At 43.6% G+C, this 22,760-nt stretch overlaps 1 protein-coding gene across 1 annotated transcript in view; it reads left to right on the forward strand.

Annotated features, from left to right (window-relative positions):
- Positions 1–22,760, forward strand: part of LOC137420984 (unconventional myosin-Ie) — a 155,137-nt gene that overhangs the window by 42,790 nt on the left and 89,587 nt on the right. The window contains exons 2-4 of the mRNA XM_068106574.2: positions 676–813; positions 1,082–1,171; positions 3,212–3,306. Of these exons, the coding sequence (XP_067962675.2) occupies positions 676–813; positions 1,082–1,171; positions 3,212–3,306 (323 nt within the window). The remainder of the gene's footprint in view (positions 1–675; positions 814–1,081; positions 1,172–3,211; positions 3,307–22,760) is intronic.

Here is a 22,760-nt window from a genome sequence, read left to right on the forward strand (position 1 = left end):
TTATCATTTTTTTGTGATATGCTCACAGACAGACAAACAAAGAAACACGGGTGAAAACATAACCTCCGTTCACTCTTCAAGTTCAAAACTTCAAAAGAATTGCATCATCTTTCAGAATAAAAACAATTGAGTGCACAATTCCTCGGAATCACAATGATTCCACAAGTGATTTCCTGCGTTTTTAATCCGATTAAGTGAATCCGAATGCATGTGAAAGCAAATTTATTCAGGATGCACAGAAAGGGCTAGAGTTGAGTTATTGTGACTTTTGGCATGACAAAGATGAAGAAACATTTTAATCACCTGAATCTGTTGCTGCATAAGGGTTACGTTCATCCTCAGGTAGATTGAACTTGATTGTGAGATCTGATTTGCTGCGTTGGCGTACCTGTCAGTTATAGAAAAAACAATTTGATGACTTGAGTATTAAATCCCAACGTTTTCTGCTGTTCTCACCTTGATAATCCCAAATACATAGTCTACGGAAGTGCTCGCCATCCGGAATGAATCTTTTTGATACTGGAATGCTGAACGTCCACTGTTTAAGACAATTTGAGGAACCGGGTGTTCCTTTCTTGACTAGTCGAGGTGAACTTTTGTCCAAGGGTAAAAGGCTAGAGCATGTTAGTTTGTCAATTGATTGTTTTTTTCGTCTTCAATTTTCCATTTCTTTAGGGGAGCAAGCAAAAGTACCACTGGCAGAGCCACAATGTCAAGCAAAGTGGCGTGGACGACATGGTGCTCCTCAGCAAGATCACGGAAGCTGCCATTATGGAAAACCTGAAGAAGCGTTACATGGACGATTATATCTTTGTATCCTTTGTCTGTGCAGAGACACAAAATGCCAGGTGTATGACGCGCAGATGCCTGGGGCCTTCGACAGATTGTTTGTGAAGTAGTAAAATTACTTTTCAATTGTAGGAATTCGAAAAGCCTAAGATCCCCCAATCTGTGAACATAACTTCTTTCTGGGGTTCTGGGATAACAAAAGTGTCATGGTGATAAATATTAGTTGGTCACACCTCTCATGGTGTCACATAGTACACATCACATTGAGAAATGTACCTTAACGCCATGTTAGACATACATCGGTCCGGTGCTCATTTCTGTGAACCCCTTCAAGCAGGTGCCTTATTTCACAGATAAAGAGGTCGAAATGTATCAAGGTTCGGTGAGTACCATGTTAACTAGGCCATGACATTTTGCAAACCAAAACTGCAAATGGAAAGAGTTTGAATTTTCAGATTGATGATGCTTATGCATGTAGTAGTGGTGGTAGTGGTGTTCTTTTTTGTTTGTTTTTTGTTGTTTTTTTGTATGCAAGATCGAGGCTCGTGTAAGAGCTAACATTAATCACAAAAAGACAAACTGACACATAAAACATGAGATAAAGGGAGCGGGAGACAAAATGGAGAGAGAGAGGGACGCACACAAGTACAACATTTGAGAGCAGGGACATCGGGAGATCTGTGGGTGGGAGAGGGCTTGGGGGGAGGAGGCACGGTAAGGGGGGATGGGAGAGGTATAAAACATATGGACACTGCTGGGACTTCCAGGAAAGAAGTTGGTATTTCCAAAAAAATGGATTTGGGAGTGAATTAGCGGGGGTAGAAAAGATCAAGGTTTTGGATGGGGGAAGATAAGAGATGGTGGTGAACAGCTGTTTTAAAGACCTGGAGGGAGGAGAGGGATTGAAGAGAGTGAGGGAGTTTTTTTCCAGAGGCGGGAGAAAAGAGGAATGAAGGAGTGAAGGTGAGCAGAGAGTCTTGATTTTGGCAGTTTAACTAGAAGAGGGTTGCTGGCAGATCTTGTGCGACCTGGAGGAATATTTGGAGGACAGAGCACAGACAGAGCTGGGTGGGGGGGGGGGGGGGGGCAAGGCCGGAGAGTTGCTGGACACATCCAAAAAATGCCATTCGCGTGAAATGTGCCTGTTTGATTTTTTGTATGATAAATGTTAGCTCTTTCACGAGCCTCGAACCTGTATACAAAAAAAAAAAAAAAAAAAAGGTGCAAACTACCTGGTCAGTTTGTTTGTTGTGTAGAAGCTGCTGCCCAGACACCGACCACACTCTAAGATAGCAATCGGTGTATTCTGATGTAAAGGAACTTCCAAGAAAACTAGGCCACTTGCTACCTGCGGTCCAAGGAGGAATTTGGAATTTGTTCATTGAGTCAACAATAGCTCATCTACTCTGGGTGAAGGACACCGTGGGATCTTTTAACGTCCACCAACCATAATGTCGGCAGATTGGACGCCGGGGTTAACATCTATCCGAGGGTCGGCACACCCATTGTTGCCTCGCCCTGAATGCAAAATACCAGGGTAACCATTTATAGCTAGGCCGAGATTCAAACACAGTCTAGACAGCTCAAATGTGCGTGTGCGTACCTCTAGGCTACCTCTGGATATATTGTTTGTGTAAAAACTGCGATGTAATGCATTTCCAAGTCAACCTGAAGGCACAAAACTTCTTTCGAGATTTTATCCTGGGACTGGGAAGTGTAACATGGATTGGGGAATCGAGGTGCGTTTTCCTTGGGCATTTTCTCTTTTGTGGGATTGGTATTTTTTATTTGGAAGTGTCTATCGTAGGACATGGCAGTACGTTTTCGTTGTGACTTTCTTGCGTATAAGTAGTGCAGGTTTGAAGAACGCTTCCTCTAGCATTGTAAATTGTTGTTATGCAGCTTGGTCTTGTATGAGTAATGTTGCTTTGAAGTAAACCACCTGATGTTGGAGAGGTAGCTCCGTTTTGAAGCTATAGTAAAACATCCTATGACTTGCTTTTATGTCAATTTTTATTGACCATTGATTACCAAATATGCCGATATCCCTAATGTGCTTGAAGAGAACTAATTAGTAGTAATTAAATATATAATAATTATTTATTGTGTTGAATTCTTGACAACCGCATTTAATATACATTCTATTTTTTACATTTGAATTTCCTGCAGACATATTACACAAGTGTTTTTGCCAATTACTGAATTTTCATTTTCTTAAAGTCTCAAAATTAGTATATTTGGCCACTTCTGAATAGTTGTGATTATGCCCTTCATTTTCCCCACCTGCTTAGTCCACCATGCTTACCCAAGCCAAGACTGCGTCACGGTGGTTTCATAGGAACAAAATGTTTTTATTCATATATTTTTACTTTTATGCAATTGTATGTTTTTTTTGTTGCTTCCTGTGCTTGTTTCCACATAGGCCCAATACGAAAATCCTCCACACATCTATGCCTTGGCGGACAACATGTATCGGAATATGCTCATCGATGACGAGAACCAATGTGTGATCATCAGGTGGGAGATTATTATCTGCCAAAGTATGTAATAGGAAACAGGCAATTTTTTATTGTCCCCCGTCGCACCGCGAAGTGAAAGGGGGACTATGGTTTTCCCCTCCGTCCGTGCGTGCGTCCGTGCGTGCGTCTGTCCGTGCGTGCGTGCGTCCGTGCGTGCGTGCGTACGTGTGTGCGTGCGTGCGCAAGCGAAGGACCGAATTCTAATTTGGTGTGTGGGTGTATCTCGGCATAAGGAAGAACGCTATTGTAAATTGGGTCGCCACGTCAAAATCCAAGATGGCCGCCACCATATATATGTCTGAACCTTGTGAGCGAAATATCTTGAAAAATAAACGAACTACTAACTTCTAATCTGGTGTGTGGGTGTATCTACGCATAAGGGAGAACGCTGTTGAAAATTGGGTCGCCACGTCAAAATCCAAGATGGCCGCCTTGCGTCTTCCACTTTGTCAACCCACATCACTTCACTGACGGAGGACCGAGGCGTAACGCTTGTTTCCACTTCATTGTAATGAATAATTAAGCCTGGTGTTGGTTTCACGGTTAAGGTGGCCTGTTTAAGATCTCAGTCTTGAGCTTGAGCCCCTGTCGTACCGTTAAAAAGCATCAGGTGGGTTGACTCAGCCTCTCATCCTTCCGAGATCGTCAAAATGAGTACCAGCTCGTTGGTAACTGGGGCACTGCATCAGCAGCGCAGCCGTGCTCCCAGCATTGATGCAACCAGCAGCTACAGGGAGCATATAAAATAGCAATAATAATTAATTTAAACAATGTAAAAAAAAAAAAGTATTCATTATATTAGTGTCGGATCAGACTGGCTCAGCCACCGCTCATCAGCAGGGATCACTATATAATCTGCTTTGAATAATCAGCAGCTTGTGTTGTTTCAGCGACAATTAAAATCGAGTTTACATCTCATTGTATAACATAAAGATTACATACCATGAGCTATAATCATCAGTTGGGTGTGTATTCTGACTTTAGCAATTAAAATGTCCATGTACTCGATTATCCAGTCCTGTATTTGTTTTTGAAGACATATTTGCCTCACATTTTGTGATTATTTTTCGATACAAGATGTTGGCTCATGGAGGAGTGAGAAGCAAAGGGTAAAAATGAAGCTGATTGTCATGTGGTCGGCAACCTTTAGTGTCTTGACAGTAGGTATCTAAACCCAAGTTATCGTCACATGAACTGATCCGAGTAGACTTAGAAAGATGGCCGAACAATCACTGTTTCTCACAAGCCATCTTCAAGTGGTTGTCGCCGACCTGTGATACAGAGACACACCGGGCCTGTGACAGAGACGCAGCGGGCATGTGACAGAGATGCAGCGGGCCTGTGACAGAGACACACCGGGCCTGTGACAGAGATGCAGCGGGCATGTGACAGAGATGCAGCAGGCCTGATAGAGATGCAGCGGGCATGTGACAGAGATGCAGCAGGCCTGATAGAGATGCAGCGGGCATGTGACAGAGATGCAGCAGGCCTGATAGAGATGCAGCGGGCATGTGACAGAGATGCAGCAGGCCTGATAGAGATGCAGCGGGCATGTGACAGAGATGCAGCGGGCATGTGACAGAGATGCAGCAGGCCTGATAGAGATGCAGCGGGCATGTGACAGAGATGCAGCGGGCATGTGACAGAGATGCAGCAGGCCTGATAGAGATGCAGCGGGCATGTGACAGAGATGCAGCGAGCATGTGACAGAGATGCAGCAGGCCTGATAGAGATGCAGCGGGCATGTGACAGAGATGCAGCGGGCATGTGACAGAGATGCAGCAGGCCTGATAGAGATGCAGCGGGCATGTGACAGAGATGCAGCAGGCATGTGACAGAGATGCAGCAGGCCTGATAGAGATGCAGCGAGCATGTGACAGAGATGCAGCAGGCCTGATAGAGATGCAGCGGGCATGTGACAGAGATGCAGCGGGCATGTGACAGAGATGCAGCAGGCATGTGACAGAGATGCAGCAGGCATGTGACAGAGATGCCGCAGGCATGTGACAGAGATGCGTCTGAGTGGCAGCTCCATTACGAGTCTTAGGCCTTTTATTAAAAATAAGAAAAAAAAGAAGAGAAAATGTGGAAGTTGGCTCTCCAGGCAGGAAAATAGAGAAATGAATGAGTGGAGGTGAGCAGTGACTGGATTTTTGGAGTTTCACCCAAAAAGGTTTATGGTGGAGTTCTTGAAGGAAATAAGAAGCTGAGGCAGTTCCTTGTAATTCAAGTAAAACCTACTTGTTGTATTTATGCAGTCAGTCCATTCATGAGATATTTAGTAGTTCAACCTGGGTGGATTTCACAGATGCTCAACCGAGCACTGGTTAAAAGAGTGTCCAATGAATCAACGTCATCATGACTTGACTGCTCACCAGACATCATTGGCGCACGTGTTGCCATGCGAGTTGTTACTGGCGTTCCTTCTGCTATTACATGGCGTTCTTTTTGCTCACGAGGCTTTGCATTCTGCGCTGCGTGTTTTGCTCAGCCAGAAATGCTGTTACTCAGCCACGTTGCCTTGTGCCAAAGTTTTTTTTGGGTTTTGGGGTTTATTTTCCCGGCCCTCGGTCTGTTGCCTGCATACACTGTCGACGTATGATAAGAAAAGCTTTATTTGTGCACACGTTTATTTGTGGCAAAGGGGTACAAACGCATTTCCTTTCTGGAAACAGTCTTAGCTTGTTCACACTATTCCTCGTTTTTATTTTATCCTGTAGACCTCAATCTTAATTGCATGCTTGAACCTGTTTGAAGTTGTGTTGCAATTTCTAATTGTTTAAGTCATTTCTGTTCCTCTCGCGGGCCTGCGACCGGAACTTTTGTTGTGGTCCTGGACTCTTTTTGCTGTGTCCTCTTCATTAGCTCAGCTGTGCCATATTTAAAAAGGATTATTTGAGCGTTAAGTGTTTAATTGTCATACCATCTAATAAGATGGTGCAGAGGTAGCACGCTTGTCTTTCAGCCTTCTCGTCTGGCTTTGATTGCCGACTTGACTGTAAGTTGTCTGCATTAAGCTAGGGATCCGTCCGCTAGCGTTTGTTGTCGGTAGATGTCAGTGATCCCCAGGTGCCTTTCAACGAAGAATAGTCGAATCATCTCCGGCACCCTGAGAAAATTCTAAATTCCTGCCATAACCAGTTCTAGCCGAACGTCGGGCCTGGCCAACCGCTGGGCCAATCTTGCATCCCCTACGAGCCACCGACCACATACTTAAAATGGGCCATGCGGTGGAAGAAAGCGGTTTTCTGGATTGTCTGGATGCGGTTTTCCTGGAAGTCCTTGCAGTGTCCATGTGTTTTATACTTCCCCCCCCCCCCTTCCCACCCCCACTCCCCTTTCCCATGCTTCCTCCCCCCAAGCCCTCTCCCTCCCACAGATCTCCCGATGTCCCTGCCTCAAATGTTGTGCTTGTGTGCTTCTCCCACTCTCCCCATCTTGTCTACCGCTCCCCTTATTATATGTTTTATGTGTCCGTTTTTCTTTTTTATGATTAATGTTAGCTCTAACACGAGCCTCGATCTTGTATACAAAAAACAAAAGAAGAAGAAGAAATTAGTTTGTCATAATGATGTTAATGAGGTTAACAACAGATGAGGTTAGGGAGATGGAATAAGTGGATAATCCTTCATAGGAAGAAGTTGCTGTTGGGATTGAATGCCTCGAATGAACTCGGAGTCCAACGGTAGGATGTGGTTGGGATTGGAGGAGGGTTGATCAGTCGAGAGAAAGTGAAGAACAATTCAAAGAGGGAATAGTCGGTAACAGGACGTTTCACAACTAAAGTTGTGCAGTTTGAAGCGGCAGATATTGAAATGTGTTCAGGTGTTTACCTCGGAGTTTCCTTCTGTTAGATTCCTCACAAAGGCAAACCCTGATGAATATGCCATTCAGGTGTAGGTGTATGGATAGCATGGGGGGGATTGCATCCAGGAGTATGATGTCTTACGAAGGGGAAACCACAGTTAGTAACAATGTCCATTATACATCCGGCTGGTGTATTCATCAACACATATGATCACTATTTAAAAAATAAATCGAAGAGGATTGTTCTAGTTTTCATTTTAAATTATATTTGCTTTTTAAACAATGTTGAAGAATTTTGTTTGTCCAAGCTGCCTTGAAGTGTATCTTTAACAAGTTAGGTCACCTGATCAAGATTGGTTTATTTAGACTTTGGTATTGGTGTTTTATTTGAACCTCCTCGTGATTATCCAATTGTGGCGCGTAAGGGGGGCTCGTACCTCCACGGGAGGGGGGCGGATCTTGGACCGCACATTAGTTTTCGGACGGAAGAAGATATGAGGCTGTTGCGCATGAAAGCACCATTTTTTCCTACAACCTTTAAAATCTTTATTTAATTTATATTGAATTATATACTTGGACACTGTAGAACACAAATTGCTTTGTTGGCACTTTCAAAAACCTCCAGTTTAGCAGTACTTGGACAAAACGCTATTTTATGCCATCTCGACCAATCAAATTTGCTGCTGACACTCTCAGGTTTAAGAAATATCGAGATTAAGATGAAATTGCGGCTTCCCCCCTCCCACCCCCCTCACCCTCCCATCCCTCACCCTCCCATCCCTCACCCTCCCCCCTCCCCCTCCCCTCCCCCATCCCCTACCCCCCATCCCACCCCCCTCACCCACCCCCCTCCCACCCCCTTACCCTCCCATCCCTCACCCTCACCCTCCCCCTCCCCATCCTCCCTCTTCTCCCCTCTCCCCCTCCCCCTCCCCTCTTCTCCACCTCTCCCCCTCCCCCTCTTCTCCCCTCCCCCCCGTTCCGCTCCCCTCCCCTCCCCCCTCCCCTCCCCCTCCCGGCAATGCCGGGTACTTCTGCTAGTAGGAAATATAGATCAAGCTCGGAAACGCAATAAGGAAGAGTTCAAAAGACCTTCCCATGTCCTTTTTCTTAAAACCGCGTGGGGTAATGTATTCTATGAACTCCATAGTTACAGAAGTATTACATAGATTGCTGCTCTGGTGTACTGTATGTTACTTTTCAGGTTTGAGAAATTCTGTTCGATGAGAAGCTATTTGTGCTCACAGTGTTGTTTTAATGACCTTTTAATTACCTTGCTACACCTGCACAAACCGGTTAACCTGCTTTTGGGTTTACTTTGTCATTTATTCAATGTATAGAGTTAAGCACACAGTAGCTGAATTAGCTAAAGGACTTCTGATGTTTTTTTTTATAGTGACATGGGTGCAATTCAATGTGTATCTAATGCTAGTGAGAGGGCGAATCGTGGGCTGTGACTTCAGAAATGCAGCCAAGTGATGGAATGGGTGTGGAAAACAAATCTCACGACAGTGTGTTTTTATTTTTCAGCCACCAACAAGTTCAGCATTGTTTCATCAGTGTAACAAACACACATTTCCTTTCATGAAACTGCAGGTACCTAAATGCAGGTAGCTCTTAAGGACATCATAATTGAGCTTCAGGTTTATAATCAACACCCCGTCATGAGATCCGATCACACCGGGAGGTAAAACGATTCCCATGGCAGGTTGAGTGGAATGCGAATCCGAAAAGGAATGTGAGCACAGGGTGTGTACATCAAAATCGTCGGCTTCGTGTGTGGTGGATGCTCTTAGCGCAACTCAATCCGATTGGCTCACAGGTCCTTGTCGATCGTAGTTTGAAAATGAACAAGTACAGATACATTCAAAATACACCGCCCCCATGCCAAATATATAAATATCCTCCAGCGCGGCATTGCCGGGGCACCTTCGGCACAATACCGCCGTGCAGCTCATCGAGACTGTATTGGGTGGGAGAGGTGTACAATAATTGATTGATTAATTGCATAATTAAAATCAATAAACAACGATGATAAAATATTTTCTTAATCAATTGCCTCATAGCATACCTAAACCACCAGTGCTTCATCCAAAGCTGTAACTTTTTGAAAATTAATTATATAAATCATCAATCGAAAAAATTCTATAATTAATTGATTAATCAATAAATTAATTAATCCATCAAGTGATTAATCAATAAATCAAAAATATCCTTTACAGCCACATCACTTGGTCACTATCGTGTCCAAATATCAGCTTCCTAGCTCAAAAGGTGCCTCAGATTATATCCACAAGAGAAAGGAAATAAATAAGTACTTAATTAATCGATAATAATTACGTAACTAATCAATTAATTGATTAATCAAAAAACAGAAATACCGTTTTTGCCAAAGCACTTGCTCACTATTGTGCCGAAATTTCAGCTTCCTAGATCAAAGGATGGCTGAGATATCGTGAAAACTGAGGACTCCCTTTCAGCGCGTGTCATTACCGGCCGCCCTTCGGTGCCCGGCAATGACGTTATGCAGCACCCGGAGATGGCATAGGAAAGGAGCAGTGTACATCAAACAACCGGAGTGAAAACTGAGTACTCCCTTTCAGCATGCGTCATTACCGGGCCCCCTTCGGTGCCTGGCAATGACGTTATGCAGCACCTGGAGATGGCATAGGAAAGGAGCAGTGTACATCAAACAACCGGAGTGAAAACTGAGTACTCCCTTTCAGCATGCGTCATTACCGGGCCCCCTTCAGTGCCCGGCAATGACGTTATGCAGCGCCTGGAGATGGCATAGGAAAGGAGCGGTGTACATCAAACAACCAGAGTGAAAACTGAGTACTCCCTTTCAGTGTGCGTCATTACCGGGCCCCCTTCAGTGCCCGGCAATGACGTTATGCAGCGCCTGGAGATGGCATAGGAAAGGAGCGGTGTACATCAAACAACCAGAGTGAAAACTGAGTACTCCCTTTCAGCGTGCGTTATTGCCGAGCCCCCTTTGGTGCCCGGCAATGACGTTATGCAGCGCCTGGATATGGCATAGGAAAGAAGCGGTGTACATCAAACAACCAGAGTGAAAACGGAGTACTCCCTTTCAGCGTGCGTTATTGCCGAGCCCCCTTTGGTGCCCGGCCATGACGATATGCAGCGCCTGGATATGGCATAGGAAAGAAGCGGTGTACATCAAACAACCAGAGTGAAAGCGGAGTACTCCCTTTCAGCGTGCGTTATTGCCGAGCCCCCTTTGGTGCCCGGCAATGACGTTATGCAGCGCCTGGATATGGCATAGGAAAGAAGCGGTGTACATCAAACAACCAGAGTGAAAACGGAGTACTCCCTTTCAGCGTGCGTTATTGCCGAGCCCCCTTTGGTGCCTGGCCATGACGATATGCAGCGCCTGGATATGGCATAGGAAAGAAGCGGTGTACATCAAACAACCAGAGTGAAAACGGAGTACTCCCTTTCAGCGTGCGTTATTGCCGAGCCCCCTTTGGTGCCCGGCAATGACGTTATGCAGCGCCTGGATATGGCATAGGAAAGAAGCGGTGTACATCAAACAACCAGAGTGAAAACGGAGTACTCCCTTTCAGCGTGCGTTATTGCCGAGCCCCCTTTGGTGCCCGGCAATGACGTTATGCAGCGCCTGGATATGGCATAGGAAAGGAGCGGTGTACAATAATGAAACAGCATTCTAACTGTTGCGAATCTTCTTTGTAATCCATTTCACATTCTAAACGCTGATCTTAAGTAAATTGCTACATTTGGGAAGAGTTTCAGCCATCAACAATTGAAGTCACCAACAATATCTTGGTCTTCCTCCCAACCACACTGGACGACCCAGAGGATCAATGCACTGTAGTATCCGTCTGCTGGTATCAGCTGGTGAGATGCTACGGTGGTGTCTTTCACCAAGAGTAAGTGAGTTATCATTCGCACCCTGAACAAATTCAAAATTCCTGCCCTGATCATCACCACCTCGTGTAGTCCTGCCATGAGACTACTTTGGCAGCACCGAACCTGCCTTTGCACAAATTCATAAAGACAGATCCGTATACACATATATTTACAACGTTCACAATGTATTTAGCCAATTCAATTGATTTGAAACCAAGTATAATTTATGTGATACATGGATTGTAGTTGAAGGGATTTGAATGTTTTTGTACATCGCTCCTTTCCTATTCCATCGTCAGGGGCTGCATGACGTCATCGCCGGGAACCGAACGGGGCCTGGCAATGACGCGCAATGAAAGGGAGTACTGTACTCCGTTTTCACTCCGGTTGTTTGTTTGTTGTACACCGCTCCTTTCCTATGCCATCTCCAGTCGCTGCATGATGTCATCACAGGGCACCGAAGGGGGCCCAGCGATGACACATCCTTTGAGTACTTATTTATTTCCATCCTTATTTGTGCAATATCTCAAGCACTTTTTGAGCTAGGATGCTGATATTTGGACATGACAATGACCAAGTGATTTGCCTGTAAAAGGTATTTCTGATTTATTGATTGATCAATTAATCAATTAATCGATCAATTTATTTATTGATTAATCAATTAATTGATTTTTTTTCGATTAACTCAATATTTAATTAATTTTAAAAAGTTACACATTTGGATGAAACACCAGTGGTTTATTTATGCTATTAGCCAATCGATTAAGAAATTAATTATTTCACGATTACCATTTATACATTTTAATTATGCAACTAATCAATTAATCAATCAATTGTTGTATACCGCTTTCTCCCAAGTCTGTCTCCATGTGCTGCATGGGGGCTTTGCCGGGAGCCGAAGGCACCGCGGCAATGTCGCGATCTGGAGGATATGATATTTATTTATTTGGCATGGGGCTGGTGTACTTTGAATGTAGCTCTACTTGTTTGTTTTTGTTTTTCAATTTTGTAATCGATACAATCTTATAGTATCATGACCTGCATGAAAGATTAGTATTCGTCGACAGCAAGGATTCTCAAAACCCAGGGTTGTGACCGGAACTTGAAAAAAACCCCTCCACATCCCGGTTTCAGATGGGGGTTCCACATCGAAAGTTCACTCTGACAATTTTTATCATAGGTACCGACCGGTACCATTTTGATTGCAAGTCGAATGTGATTTCAAATTTTGGGACGTGGACAAAAACGTTTGAGAAGCACTAGTCTACACTATCACACCCAGATATGCCATCCATTTTGCACCAAATGTCCAGGGCTGATAACTTCCCAACTCCTTTTTTCTTTTTTTCTTCACTTCTAAAAGTGTATATTGGCTGAGGAGTTTTTTCCTCAGGTAGGTCGGAAAGCATAAACGAGGTTTTTATTTTTATTTTTGAGGTGTGTTAGGCCTCAAATTTCATTTTGTCTTTGTGGTTACTTATACCGACTGTCTTCATCCTTGGGTTTGCATATCATTGGCTTGTCCATCCTTGGAGATGAGGTAGGGGATTGTGAAGTTTCTCTATGATAATCAATAATAAAAATGGTTATTGAAATTTCCTTAACTTGTGAATAAGTTATCCCAAAAGTAATTCCAACCTTATTTATGATCGTTCGAGAGACGAAGGTTCTGCTGAACTTTATTTTCCGATGCCATGCTACGTCACAGCCAGCCACGTGTACATGATGACTTCTTCTTCTTGTCATGTGCTCACACCACATGCTTCCATGCTTGAACACATGCTTTTGATGAAACTTGCCAGGTCACTTGAGGTACACTTTTGTTTGTCGATCCGGCAGCGTAAGATGTGTGACCGCATCTGGGGCTCCTTTTGGCGGTCACATATCATCGGGCTGTTACTGTATCTCCACTTATTTAGTGATACCTTGCAGCACCCTACCCAGCTCGCAGGTGGTTGACATCGCTATTCTTGCCAGGGCCCATTTGATCCTGCCGGCATGTCCTCTGTGAGCTACAGCTCCAGTTTGCCGTTGTCATATTCACCTGTCAGACTTCCATGCCACATTTGGATCTTTGTGGAAGCAGGGTCCAAATCAAGTGGTTGTTTGTCTTTCTGGAAAGTCTTTCTCGACTTCAGCCTGCTCCGCGATGGCAACTGATTGTATAGCAGATGTTTTGTACCTGTGCTTTCCTTACGACATTCATTTCTGCTGGCAACCACTCTTCTAATGTTGGGTGAAGCAATGCCAGACACTCCCATACTGGACATGTATATTCTGCTGTAGAATAACAGAGGGCTACAGCAGTGGTCCATAACGTTGGAGAATGAACACCCCACTTTGAATTACTCAGTTTGCGCAGAATGCTATTTCGCGCATTTACCTTACCTTTCATCATCTCATTGAGCTTCATGTATGTCAATGAGTGGTCAATAATTATCCCACGATAGACTGGGTTGGGCCAGTGAGAAAGCCGAGTGCCAATCCATGATATTGTGAGTTGACATTTTGTCTAGCGAGTCCTCAAATGGAATGCGCACGCCTGAGTCTTGGCAGCGTTGGCACGAAGATGGTTTCCTTCATAGTAGGATGTCAGTCGAACTTGTGCCTTCATCAGCACAGACTCAACATGGTGTAAGTTATTGTGTTAGACTGCGGTGTACAAGTCATCGGCATGCATTAAATGAAGCTTCTTGTGCTTGGGTACACCGGTTGGTCGTTTAGGTATATGTCGTAAAGGATCGGAGCCAGGACACTGCCTTGAGGTAAACCGCTCTTTTGCCGCCGCCATTTACTACTCTTCCCGTGCCATGTCGCGGCTGCTGCAGCAATGATATTTTGTCAGAGATTGTGTACATGCTGTCCATATTCAAACTGTTAATGGCCGCCATTGTCAAAAGTGGGCAGGACTTGTCAAAAATCTTGGATCTGTAATTTGATACTGTGATTCGGCCAATTAATTCTCCTGCTCGTCTGTTAGCTTGGTTCTACCTTTCCACATCGTGCAAACCATGTTCTGAAGGCACCGTAGCTCCAAAAAGAACACAAAAGAAAAACATTCCTCAAACAAAATAACAAGCAAATTTAACATTGATAATGTTGATTCATATTGAACAACCTGAACCTTTACCCCTTGCCTTTGCCCCTCCTTCTCCCCTCCTCCAAGCACCACTTTGCCCCTCCTTCTCCCCTCCTCCAAGCACCAGACAGACTTGAAACAAATTTGTTTAGTGCAAAGAAGAGGGTTGATCATTTGCTGGCTTTAGTTAACCGGCCTCCGCTCCACTGTCCTGTATGTGCACGTCCCACTTATACTCTCAAAGCTACAGGCACTCATTAAGGTGAATGGATGGATGTACAGGCCCGAATCTGGTCATACTATATGGGAGGTGAGCATCGGATATGCTTCATGACCATAAACTATACTTGATAAGTGTCTTGGTGGAACAAGTAAAAGCCATCTATAGGCCTATGTTTTACAGCAGTGAAAGGGTTAATGATTAATATTTAATAAAGGCAAGTCTTTTACATTGTGGAGATCAAAGTAGAGACTTTGGCAAAGTGTTTTTGATAGTGATACTTTTTTTTTTCTTTTTTTTTGTATACTGAATCGAGGCTCGTGAAAGGGCTAACATTTATTTCACAAACAAATCAACCAGACAAACAAAATATATAAAAAGAGGGAGCGGAAGAGAAGATGGGGAGAGAAGGGGAAGCACACAAACATAACATTTGAGAGCAGGGAGATGTGTGGGAGGGAGAGGGCTTGGGGGGAGGAGGCGTGGGAAGGGGGAACTTCAGGAAGGTTTTCATATTTATGATAGCGATAGGTCATCTATACATAATGGAGCAAGTGTTTGTACTTACTGTATGTATGTACAGGGTGACACAAAAAAGTGGGCCCTAGGAAAAGTTTAATAACCTGCACAGTTTTCATTCAATCTCTTTCATTCTTCAAGAGGTTTAAACTGAGTTAAGTTAGAGTGTATCCGTCAATTTTTGTGAATCTGTGACATTCACAGTCCATGTCGTGGATACCTGAAGGAAAGTCGTTTTCTGTGGAGAATTTATTCCGTACAGACAAGGTGCCTGTTCTGCGTACATTTTGCAACAAGGAAAGCATCCAGCAAGGCTCAAATTGAAAGTTTTGTTAAAAAATTTAGACAGCATGGCACAATGGCACAATCATCAGGCTTGAATATGAATTCACCAAACAGAGGAGGGCAATCTGGCCGATCAAAATCAGGAAGGTCGCCCGATAATATTGCTGCCGTTGCTGAGTCAGCGACTCAGTCATCCACATAAATCTCTTCCGCACCGCTGTCAAGAGCTCAACATCAGCAAAGAAAGCTTGAGCATAATTCTGATAAGTGCACACATGTCAACAATAACTTTGCTCAACGTGTGGCCTTGTGCATTCAGCGAAATGGCACCCATTTGGAACATAGCATCAAAAATAGACATCTTCAGTAACCTCATTGCAAAAATTGTCAAATTTATTTGTAGAAAACTGAAATTTTCAGTGATATCTTCTCTATGAGGGAGTAATATGATCTGCAAATTTTGTTAAGTTTGATTGGATAATATTAGTTATTAAACTTTTCCCAGTGCCCACTTTTTGGGGTCACCCAGTGTATGTATGTATGTATGTCCACTCTATACCCATTGGAGACAGCTGGCCTGACTTCACCCACAATTGTAACTTGAAAAAAAATCATATGTCCGCAATTTTGGTAGGCCTAAGACTTTTTCGGGAAGTGTCATATTCACAATCGCTGTGCCCTGTCTATGTTTTCCGTTCAATGTAAAACAACCTAAGCGACTGTTAAAAGGATCATTAAATATTGAAAGGTTGGAACAGATATATGCCATGGGCCTTGTGAAGGCCAAAGTACAAATAGGCCTTGGCCTTTTGGCTGCAGGTTTCTCGTGTCAGCTTGAGGCCCAGTGGAATTGGAATTATCTGAGCTATACAACCACGATGTATTATATATGCACTGAAACAGCAGGCATGTTTTTGCTTCACGTACATTAGCCGGATTATTCATATTTTCGGGAGTAAGCGAGTAGCCATCTTTGCCTATACACCACTCAAATAAAGGGATGTGTCAGAAGAGCATGTTGCATACTTAGAATAAGATCACCCATAGGGCGGGTCAGTTAAATTATTGCAATTGGAAATATTTTTATAATAATTAAAGAGAATCTTAAACACACTGGTTAATAAGTAAAGTGGTATGCGGAGAAGGGTACATGGGCACATGAGGACCTTGTTTGATTTTAGAGATGCGAGATGTAAAACCTTTTGGTACATCCATTCTTTTCTATGTGCCGGAGGAAAGAAAATGAGAATATGGATGAAAATGTTATGAAGATATTTTTTCCAATTTACAAGTAACTCAAAGTTTTGTAAAGAGAGTCTTTTAGAAAAAAATGTTGGCTTGAATTGCTTCCATTCCCTCAAATCTCAACAGTTTTGAGTGTGTCATCCCTGTTTCACACCTAGATGTGAAAAAACGGCCATTGGTGAGCGTCCTCGGCAGGATGGCTCATTTGGTAGTGGGCTCGCCTCTGAGGTCTCTAGTTCTGAATTTGCTTTGCCTGTTGGGTCTACTTTGAATAAAATAAAACGATGCCATCCTGGTGTATGGCTAGCACGGGGTGTTGCATCTCAGAGTATGCTGTCCATAAGTGTGTAATTGGAATGTGAACGCAAAAGTTCCTTCAGAATTTCTCAAAAAGAGTCATGGCATCCGGAATCTTGGCATAAGGCATTGTGTGCTGGCACCTTGGCTAGAAAAATTTAAAAGGTATGAAATTGATTTCCAAATATATTTCACTGTTAAGTTGGATTAAGATAATAGCTGAGGATCAAACGGAGTGATTACATGAAATAAATCGCTTGATTCAGTCTAAAATAGAGTTTGGATCAAATACAGACATGATGGGATAAATGGCCTGTTGTACCCAAGTTATCTTACACATGTAGTACCAATTGTCAACTTCAAAATGACAGTCTGTTCACTCACTTGAGAGGTGTTCGCAATGTTTGCCACGGTTGGCGAGAGCAGGCATGGGAATCGAACCCACAACAACCATTGGAGCAAGAAATGAGTCAAACCACTCGGCGTACATGAAGCACATGAGAGTCTGGCAAATCGCTGTATCTTTAGCCAAATAACATTTATGAAAGTCATTCTGAGTCAGCAAGGCCCCAGTATTTTTATGAGGCCATTCTGATGAAACGCTGCTGCAAAGGTTTCTAATCTTAAGCTTGTGCTGACTCATTTTCCATAGTTCACTGCGACCACAATGAATGTGCACATGTGCCTTAATGTGTCTTGGCTGTGTTCTCAAAGTGTGGGTGTAAAGCTGGCAGGTTGGAGCTGTTGCTGTTGTCTTGTGACTTGCATATCATCCATTGAAATACTCCTTACTGACTCGGGCTAGCGAAACTGATGGGGAACGCAGTGGCGCTTTCGCTTGTAAAAGATTTATTTTTTGCAAAGCCTGGCGCAGCGTTCGGTTGTTTAGTCTGTTTCATCCTGAAAGGTTGCCAGCAGTTTTTTTTGGATTGCAGTTGAATACCGAGGGATTTTTTTCCAAATGTAACGGTGATTCTGCCTATTTTGGTTGAAATGACATTGTAAGGATCATTATATATATATATATATATATATATATATATATATATATGTATATATGTATATATATATATATATATATATATATATATATATATATATATATATATATATATATATATACATATATACATATATATATATATATATATATATATATATATATATATATGTATGTATGTATGTATGACTGTATGTGTATATATATATATATATATATATATATATATATATATATATATATATATATATATATATATATATATATATATGTATATATATGTATATATATATGTATATATATATGTATATATATATGTATATATATATGTATATATATATGTATATATATATGTATATATATATGTATATAAATTATGTATATATATATGTATATATATATGTATATATATGTATATAAATTATGTATATATATATGTATGTATATATATATATATATATATATATATATATATGTATATATATATATATGTATATATGTATGTATATATATGTATATATATATATATATGTATATATATATATGTATATATATTGTTACAGACGTGGCTTAGATGTTATTTACCGAGCGGTTTTGGTATGACCACGTCTGCACAAGTTACCCGATTATACCCGAACGTTGACTAATCGCGCTACGCTAGGTCAATGAAGGAAAAGACACACAGCTGGGATTCAAATGACACGACACCAGGGTTCAGTTCTCAAGACCTCCGGAGGAGGTTATATTAAGGCGGAAGGTTAGATTACAAGGACGAGAGGTACAGCATAGAAAGACAAGCACTTAGACACAATCTTATATTAACCCCAACAGACAACAGATAAACGGGACAAAAGGCTGACTCACACGGGGATGGATGGCTAGGAAAGGCAGGTAGCGATGGCTCCAGGTGCACCTGGGCTCAAAGGTCAGAATCGACTCGGTCCGGTCCAGAGATGCGGGGAGGTATTCAGCGCTCGTATGTGGCAACTTCTCTCTCCAGGCTGGGGGCGCATCTGACGTCACATCCGGGGAGTCGCTTCGTATATCCGGCGGGGAGTGACACGCCCTCGGCTCGTTAGCTCCGCCTCGTGGAATCGGCACGTTGCTTCTCATTGGGTGCGTGCGGGGGGTTTACCAGGCTCCGCCCTTGACGAGGAGCTGACAGCCAGCCCCTTCGTGGTAACCCCGTGGAGCGCATGGTCCGGAGACCGGAGCGCTTTGTCAATGGCGGCTAACCGAGCCGGTGTGAGGACGCACACTCCCCTGCGCAGCGTCGTTGTTGTTGTAATTGTTGTTGTAGTTGTAGTTGTAGTTGTAGTTGTAGTTGTTGTTTGGGGAAGAAGATGGAAGGAGGTATGGGAAAGGTCCTAAACTCACTACTGGTGCCATATAATCACATTCTGGTGCAACGAAGAGTCAGAATTAATGGAAAGGAGTCCTTAACTGACATAGACTAAGAATAACTAGCAAGATGTCCGAAAGTTGTCTACGTGTGATGCGGTGGACCTGGGCACGACATTTAATGGGGGAAAAAGGGGAAGGTCGGCTCTACTGATTGTTGTTTACAGACAATGGGACTAGGGAATGGGGGATTGGGGATAGTTGGGGAGTATTGGGGAAATAGGGGAATATTTACAAGCGGATATGGAGGCCAAATTCCATATTCGCAACATTGCACCCTTCTCTACCCTCGGGGCGTCCCGACCCGATAAATTTTTACCTACTTTAGTGTGGCACGCAATGTAGTTCCCTCTACTATTAACTCTACCCTGAGTGCGACAGTTTTACAGATATTCACAAATGAGTAAATATGTCCCCCTGCGACGTTGCACCCTTCTCCTCACAGAAACACACCCACAGGATAACCGAATCCGGAAAGAATCCTCAAACTAAACATACAGCCGGTAGGGAGCATTATTTACACAAGACTACTAGTCTAGTAGGAAGACTAGGTCCCCCTGCACCCCCCGGAGATATACTTCTAATCAGTGTTTCTAGATTGGAAAAAATGTGTAGAAAATGACTAGCTATGGCCCCAAGCTGAAAAAATGTCCCACATACCATTTTTATGCAAATTACTGCTGCCATTATCAAAAAAACGATTTTTGACATATCTCAGCCAATATTGCAGATAATTGAAAAATGAAGGTGTCTAGACCCATGTTTTGAAGGGCATAGATCATGATAGAACTATTCATAACATGATTACATGTGTCTATGGTATACTAGTATGCTAATTAGTGCTTTATTTACAAAATAATCACAGTTTTACGAAATAATAGACTCATATTAAGGTCCGTCTACACAGACGTTAACACAAAGTTTTATTTTTCTAAATATTACAACTGTCAAAATAGTCCTAGCACTCAATGTGACCACTCTTCTCTTGCTTGTTTTAGATAAACATCATTAGCATTAGTGATTCTACACTGAGTCAGTCATCATCATTTTCATCGAAATCGTCAGAGTCAAACTCTTCTTCTCCTTCCTCTTCCTCCTCCTCTTCGTGCTCTCCTGTGTTCAGAAGATCCACCAGTGAGGTTGGTAGGATGGGACCACTGGACCACATTGGTTTCAACAGTCCTTCATCAGTCCTTATCCATCCTTGCTCCTCATAAGGTTTTGGCTTTTCGATGATAGGTTGATCGGCTCTTTTGTACAATGCTACGCGGTGGTTCACACGCTGGATGTGCGGCTTCAGGGCAGACTGGCATGGAGGAAGGCGAGCCAGATCAACCTTGGACTTGGATGTGAGGGTCTTGTCCTCTCCCACCATTTTTCGTAGCAGCTTGGCACGGACAATGTCCACTGATGACTCGCGACTCTGGCCGTACATCACACAGGTGAATTTTTCTAACTGCCTCTCCACCTCAGGGTTGGCATCCCAGTTGTCACCCAGTTCACCGAATGCCCTGTGAAACCTGGGATTCTTCTCCAGCTTTTTCAAGGGCCCGACTTTTCCCTTCCCTTTGAAGGCACTGGTGCAGTCTTCTCCGCTGAACACATAGTACCCCAGGAGAGTGGCACAGTAGTCCTCTCCCAGGGATTCTGCCAGCTCAGAGACGTTGACAAGTTGGCGATGCTTCCCTGACCCTGTATCCAGGTACACCGTCATGATGTTGTTCTCCTCAGTGAATCTCTCCATCAACAGCCTCTCCATTGCCTCACACACTGTTTTGAGGCAAAAGAGGGACTTTGCGTAGGCCTTTCCACTGAGAACACCTTTGAGAGATCCACTTGTTACTAGTTGTGCCTCAAAGAGAATCTCTGCATATCCAGAACCACGCATCTTGTGTCCAGTGAGCATCCCGATGTAGTTCATGGATGTGTGGAAGGGTCCAATCGTTACTACATGACTAGCAAATTCATTTGGCCAGCGCCAGATGATGGGAAGGGCTTTCATGCAGACACCCAGATCAAATGTATTCAGGACCCATCTCTGACCCACCTCAGCAGTTGCTGCCTCGGAACGCTTCAGTAGCTCACGAACAACTGCGTTGTCTGTGATCGGTTGGTGGATAGGCGTGCAGTAGTCGACTGTTGATTTGCTGGGTGGGGGAGAACCAGTTGCAGAGGTGAAACCCCCTAGCCCAGGCACAGGCTGCAGGCCACAGCTTCCGATGTATCTGATGAAGAGCCAGATGTAGTACTCTTGCATCGTAGTGGCATAGACTGTGTCATTCTCTGCTGGCGGTGTGAATGATGAGCCTTCAGGGAACTTCGGGCCAACGCGAGTAAAGTGCAAGGGTGGGAGAGTTTTTGGTGTGTCGACCTTCAGGCTACGCTGTTGTGACCTATTGATGGTAGGTAGCATTCGGTCCTTGCTGCTCTCGAACCCGGGCTTGACCTCCTGCACCATGATTCCTCCAGCACTGTTTACAATGTTGCTGCCGTGCACACTGGTAGTGGTTTTATTCAAGTTGTCCCACTCACAGTGGAATACAAGGTTGCCCTCTCCTGTCACAATTTGTGGTGTACGATAAGTTGAGACTTCATCCAGGACCTTGGCGAGAGCAGTTTCCAACTCCAAGGCGAAATCGTAGCTCTCAGAGTGTCCAAGCCTGTGTAGTATTGTGGTGAGCTGTTTGCTTCGGAACAGGTGCCTTACAGTCACACAGAGGAGAATGTGCTTTGGTAACTTCCATTTTCCATCTGACACTGCACGGCACAGATCTTGTCCAATGGAGAAGACCAGACGCTTCACCTTTTCTGTCTCGATGCCCTCCTTGCCAGTCATTAGCACGCTGAGAAAGCGGACAAGGTCTGGAGGTAGGATGTCTTCAGGATTGAGCTCCATGTCTTCAGCTGTTGGTGGCCATGGTTGGTCTTTACACTCTCTGAAAGCCTGTAGAATACCCTGGCGAAGTTGGAGGGCAACATTTTGGTTCTTGTTTGTGCTTCCGAGTGTGAATGCTCGTGCGAGAGCATTGGAAACTGTTATGTTTGAGCTGTGCACAAGCCAGAAAGAAATGACATCACATTTGTCATGATCAACCTTCGTGAAGTGGATATGCTCCTTGATTGGGTCATTCTGTAGGCGTTTCAGTAGTTTCTCTGACCGATAATTTGAGTTCTCATATCCATTCAGTTTCAGTTCCTCGACATAGAGCAAGCGCAAGGAAGAAAGCTGTAGAACTTTATTCTGCTGGATGACCTGGGTTTGAATGTGTTCCAGTACTGAGTTGAATGCCTTTTCATGGGCGGCTGACATGCAAGCCTGCTCCTTTGGTGCTTCGGCTCTGTGAATCGCACGCTCATAGTTGTAGAATGCTGTGCGGAAAGCTTTAAAACATGACGGATGGTGTTTGGCCTCACATGCAAAGAGGTCTTTGTTTTTCACCTTTCGATGGAGTCGATAGAGACCCATTTTCTCAGCCCGTGTTTCGATTTGCTCCCATGCATTTTCTTTGTTTTTAAAGGATGGGAAGGTTGTAGGCCTCTCAGTATTGCGATGAGCATCTTTGGTCTCAACTTTCTCACAAAATATACACTCTGGCGGGAAGATGGGTTCAGCAGAACCTCCTGGTTTACGAGGAGAGTGATGCCATGATGAGGTTGATGGCCCTGGTTCTGTATCATCTCCCAGACGATGAAAGTGGCGGACAAAGT

The sequence above is a fragment of the Myxine glutinosa genome, chromosome 2 (assembly GCF_964187855.1).
Source record: "Myxine glutinosa chromosome 2, kmMyxGlut1.1, whole genome shotgun sequence".
Classification (NCBI taxonomy): Eukaryota; Metazoa; Chordata; class Myxini; order Myxiniformes; family Myxinidae; genus Myxine; species Myxine glutinosa.